Source organism: Macrobrachium rosenbergii, chromosome 54, assembly GCF_040412425.1.
Source record: "Macrobrachium rosenbergii isolate ZJJX-2024 chromosome 54, ASM4041242v1, whole genome shotgun sequence".
Classification (NCBI taxonomy): Eukaryota; Metazoa; Arthropoda; class Malacostraca; order Decapoda; family Palaemonidae; genus Macrobrachium; species Macrobrachium rosenbergii.
The window spans coordinates 38,935,698-38,940,697 of record NC_089794.1 but is presented as its reverse complement, the minus strand read 5'-3'; the positions used below and the strand labels follow the sequence as shown (position 1 = coordinate 38,940,697).

The window sequence follows — 5,000 nt, the reverse complement described above, 5'->3', positions numbered from 1 at the left end:
ATTATTATTATTATTATTGTCGTTGTTGTTATCGTTGACATTAATATTTAAATTAATGATTGACAAACGTATTTGTATAAATTAATGGTATTACATTGCAGATATTTACGCAATAAAAATATTATTATTATTATTATTATTATTATTATTATTATTATTATTATTATTATTATTATTATTATTATTATTCCCTTCAGGTTCTGGGTGTGTAGGCGCCGAGGGAGATGGCTGGGTGTGGGACTGGCCATGGCGACCGTCTTCCTCTTCGTCTTCTTAATCAAAGATCCAAGGGTCACTTTCGACGACAACCCGGATGTCATGATCCCACTCAAGTAACTACTACTACTACTACTACTAATACCATGGCTCCATCGAGCATTACTGCTCATGGTGTGCGTGCAAGGTCTGCCGTCTGACACGTCTTTCTTTCTTCACACAACCCCAGCAGACTACAGACAAATGATAAGACTTTGACCTTGGGAACTTACTTTTCCTCTTACCTCTTGAGAAGGATGGATAATTAATATTAATTATAGTTACTATTATAAAGATAATGTTCTAACACACCGTGGACATGATAGGATAATGATAAGCTCATTCACGTTCTCACGCCTTGTGTTCCCTCGGCTTGGAAAGACGTCCGCTCACAGTGTATATCAGCTCCCATGTACAGTGCTTTGCTCTCCGTCTTTTATTTTCCTTCCATTCTCATTAGTTTCGTCCCACTCAGCAGCTCGACCTTTTTAACCTTAACCTTCTCCAGGTTTTTACATCTCGTTTTAGAGGAAATCCTTGAGGCTAACATTATAAGAGTCTAGAACTAAAATTCAAAGACCCTTCTGGTCAAGGTCCTGGTCTATAACCTTCTCCTTTGATCTTTTGACCTTTGCAACGGTCGACTCTGCCCCGGGAATGGGATTTTTATTTACTCTTTGCAAATCCTGAGAGATAAAGCTTAATTCAGAGGATAAGCATCACTGAAATGATTTTGAAATCCTGAGATATAGCTTAATTCAGAGGATAAGCATCACTGAAATGATTTTATTCATATCCTGCAAAACAGGAAATAAGTTTTCAGATAATGCAGCTCCCATCAGATATTTTCATGCAGCGCAAATATTTAAAATATTTAAGCCATATTCTACAAATCCTTAAATGCATTTTGGACTGTGTGAATCCATAAGTTTTCAGGTGTTATAAATTAGAAAAAAAATTAAAAATGATGAAAATCTGTAAAATAATTCAGTTAGTTTTCCCAGTGCAGAAACAGATTTGCAGGTTGTGCCCATCCCTAAGATGTTCATGCCATATTCTGAAAATCTCTATTATATCCCTAAGATATTCATGCCATATTCTGAAAATCTCTCAGTGTTATGGTCAGAATGGGAGTAACCTTCTTCTCCCCAGCCCCAAACAAAACGACATTAATTTTTATTTCGAAATGACTGGCGGAATAGACCCAATAGAGTCAGTCCAAACAATTGAGCATGGTAGATCAAAGGTCAACACGGAAGCAAGGTAAAGTTGAAGAATTTGGGCAGCTGAGCAGGGAGAAGTAGAAAAGAAATTTGATAAATTTGCAGAATTTGAACCGGGTTGAAAATGAGTGAGGCCTTTGCTGGAATACCCTAAAGAAGAAAGGTTGTAAGGTTGTAGGAAATCGGGGAAGCATTACTTCAACAGAATGGCGTAAGTCAATACTTTTGCTAGATTTTAAAATGAAGATGTTTCTCCATTTTCTTGTTCTGCTTTTCATACTTTCTTCCCTTATATATTTTACGTTCTATCTTTTTTCTTCGCTTTTCATTGTTTTCTTTCTGCTTCCTTATAGCCCTCCTTCTCCTCCAGTTTTTCATACTTTTATCACCCTTTCCTCTTTTTTCTTAGAGATAACGTCACTCCTTTATCGTATTTCATATTTCACAGTTCATTCCTCCCCTTCCCTTCTATTCTTCTCCCTCCCTTGCCGATTTTCTCTTCTTTCCTTCCATAATTTAAACTTTGGCGTCGCTCAATCATTATATCTCAAATTGTGCATAGTTCGTATATTCATATGGTTGAACTCAATTCTATTATCCTTCCTCTTCGTCTCTTCTACCTTCGCCTTCAAGTTGTTTTTCTTCCTGCTTCCTTTTCCTATTCTTTCTCTTCCAAATCGTCTACTCCCTTATCCTTACTGTTTTCTCCTTTTCTTTCCTCTGGCTTTATATATATATATATATATATATATATATATATATATATATATATATATATATATATATATATATATATATATATATATATAATATTTTTCCTACTTTCTTAATTTTATCCTTTCTCTTCTTATCCTATTTTACATTCATTTCTTCTTCTCCGCCACTGCTTCTCTTCATGTCCTTTACCTTTCTCTCCCTTTTCCGTATCCTTCCCTTCCCCTTAATTCGGGCAACTTCGGTGCCATACTCCCGAGGGAGCGTCCAACTTTTGATCTTAAATTGTGAGCTCCAGTGGCTAGCTGCACCTCGCTCTCCGAAGCTTCAAGTAGATTATATTAGGCCTGCATATTTTAACTCTGCCTTAATGCAGTTTTGATACCAAGCTTTATATCTTGCTGTAAGGGATATATATATATATTTTATTTTTATATTTTTATATATAAAATTTTTATATTTAGTTCATAAGCTGTGTTTTACCCGTACATGTTTCTCAGTATAGCATACAGATACATATATAGGTAAATATTATCCATAGATTATAGACATATATAACTATTTTGTTTTTAAGCTGGCAGTAAATATGTTTTGTACACGATATATATACAGTACATATACATACAAACACAAATATATATATATATATATATATATATATATATATATATATATATATATATATATATATATATATAAGTACGTATGGACTGCATGTATGTATTTGTGCGTATGCTTATTTTTGTATGTATTTATGTATATACGTATATACATAAATTATATATATGTACGTATATACACACATACATACAGAAGAGTGTGTGCGTGTCATAATTTACTCATATGTTCGTGTTTTCAATTTGTAATGTTTTGTTTCTCGGCAAGTCGTTCGGCAAATCTGAAACAGCTTGAATAACGCTACCACGCTCCAGGATAAATCTTGTAGTGAATCTGAAAACACACGAATAGTGTGACCACACTTCATGGCAAACCTTTCAGTAAATCTGAAACCATTTGAATGGTGTTGCACAGTTGAAGGCATATCTGAAACTGTTTATAAAAGTGTTACCATTCTTAGGGCAAATCTTCCAGTAATTTTTGAACCACATAAATACTGTGACCTCAACGTAGTTAAGACCTTTCGGCAAATCAGAAGCTATCTGAGAAGTTGTGCAGCAGTTGTATAATGATTTCAGAAAATAGGAAACTGCCACACTTATTTTACAGCCGCAGTTTTGTCAAGCCTTTAGCAAAAGAGTTTTATCAAGCCTTTAGCAAAAGTTTTATCAAGCCTTTAGCAAAAGAGTTTTATCAAGCCTTTAGCAAAAGATAAAACCACCCTAGCATTTTTACAGTGGTTTTATCGTAAGCACTTTTAGTATGCCTTTCGCAAATGCTTAAGCCACCCAACAGTCTACGGCATGCATAGAAGTTATTTCATGCCTTTGGCAAATGTTGAAACCAACCTAGCAGTTTTACAATATTTTTTATAATTTTTTTAGAGAATTTCATGACCACCTCAGCAATTTTAAAGCAATTTTCCGATGCATTTAGCAAATGCTAAAACCAACCTGTTAGTTTACATAAATTTATAAGTTTTGTCATGCTTTTAGCGAATGCTAAAGCCATCCTTATGGTTTTATCATGTTTTGAGCCAAAGCTAAAACAACCTTAACAGTTTTACAGTTGTTTTATCATGCTAGATATTAACCAAATTCCTGAAAATGGAAAAAAGGAATTTTAATTCAAGAGAACTCCAGTTTCCGCCAAGAAGCCAGAAGAAGAAGAACACTGAGTCTTCCTCCTCAAGTTTACTTCTGCCTCCATCCAGTTACCTGGAGTGTAATCAACACCTTATTTCAAGTTTAGTTTGTTGCCGAGGAGGGCCCTGTTGAGCTTCTTACAATACTCGGGAAGCTTACAGCAGAAGCTGGAATGGTTCAAGTTACTAAATGATTTTATTCAAAGTTCAAACAGCGCATCAGATTAATCTCAAGTCTTGTGTCTTGAGGCTGTTGATGTAATCATCGTTGTTGGTAATTCTTACCAGTAGAGTTATTCATTGACATTTTCCCAAGAGCAGCAGTCAGTGTGACGGAAATCCCAATGCCCTTTTCCAGCCCAAGTTCGAAGGAATTAAGAAAAAGGGGGAAAGGGAGAAGGGTTAGGCTTAAAGCCGGATGCAGCGATATACCTGCGTCACGAAGGAAGAAAGTTGAAGAGAGTCAGGAAAACCAGAAGAAAAAAGAAAATTCCAAAGATTGCTAGTACATAAGAAACGGTCATTGATCTTTGTAATCCGTATAGGATTACCGTTTTACACGTAGTAAATGTGAGGAGAGGTCGTATATTGTGGTCGTCGTTATCACTAGTAATAATAATAAAGATGATAATTATTAACTATATTTTGTCAGAGGTGCATTTTGTTATTGAAATTATTTATTATTTTCCCAACACGATTATTTTATGAAATGTCTCAGATAGGCCTACTTCTTCACGGTTGTCATTGTGATGTTATGGTCTCCTAGTGTGAAAATGAAAGATTTAAAAAAAAAGCACATGTAAGAGATAACTACTTAACAACATTGTGTTCTTGTATGGATTATTACTCTCATTTATATAACGTTATAATGTACAGTAAGTGGAATTACTGTGTTATTGTCCATAAAGCTATTCTTATTCATGGGCTTAACCGGACTTTGAACTGGAGTAGCAATATCGGAAATAGATCTTCGACGCGACCATAAAACCCTGGTATTATGATGAAGGAATGAAAGTTCCGAAGACCCACCTGTGCTAGAGCAGCGA

The 5,000-nt window shown here is 35.0% G+C and overlaps 1 protein-coding gene across 1 annotated transcript in view; it reads left to right on the top strand.

Annotated features, from left to right (window-relative positions):
- LOC136834998 (polypeptide N-acetylgalactosaminyltransferase 1-like) overlaps positions 1–5,000 on the top strand; it is a 286,103-nt gene that overhangs the window by 222,611 nt on the left and 58,492 nt on the right. The window contains exon 2 of the mRNA XM_067098000.1: positions 198–332. Within this exon, the coding sequence (XP_066954101.1) occupies positions 198–332 (135 nt within the window). The remainder of the gene's footprint in view (positions 1–197; positions 333–5,000) is intronic.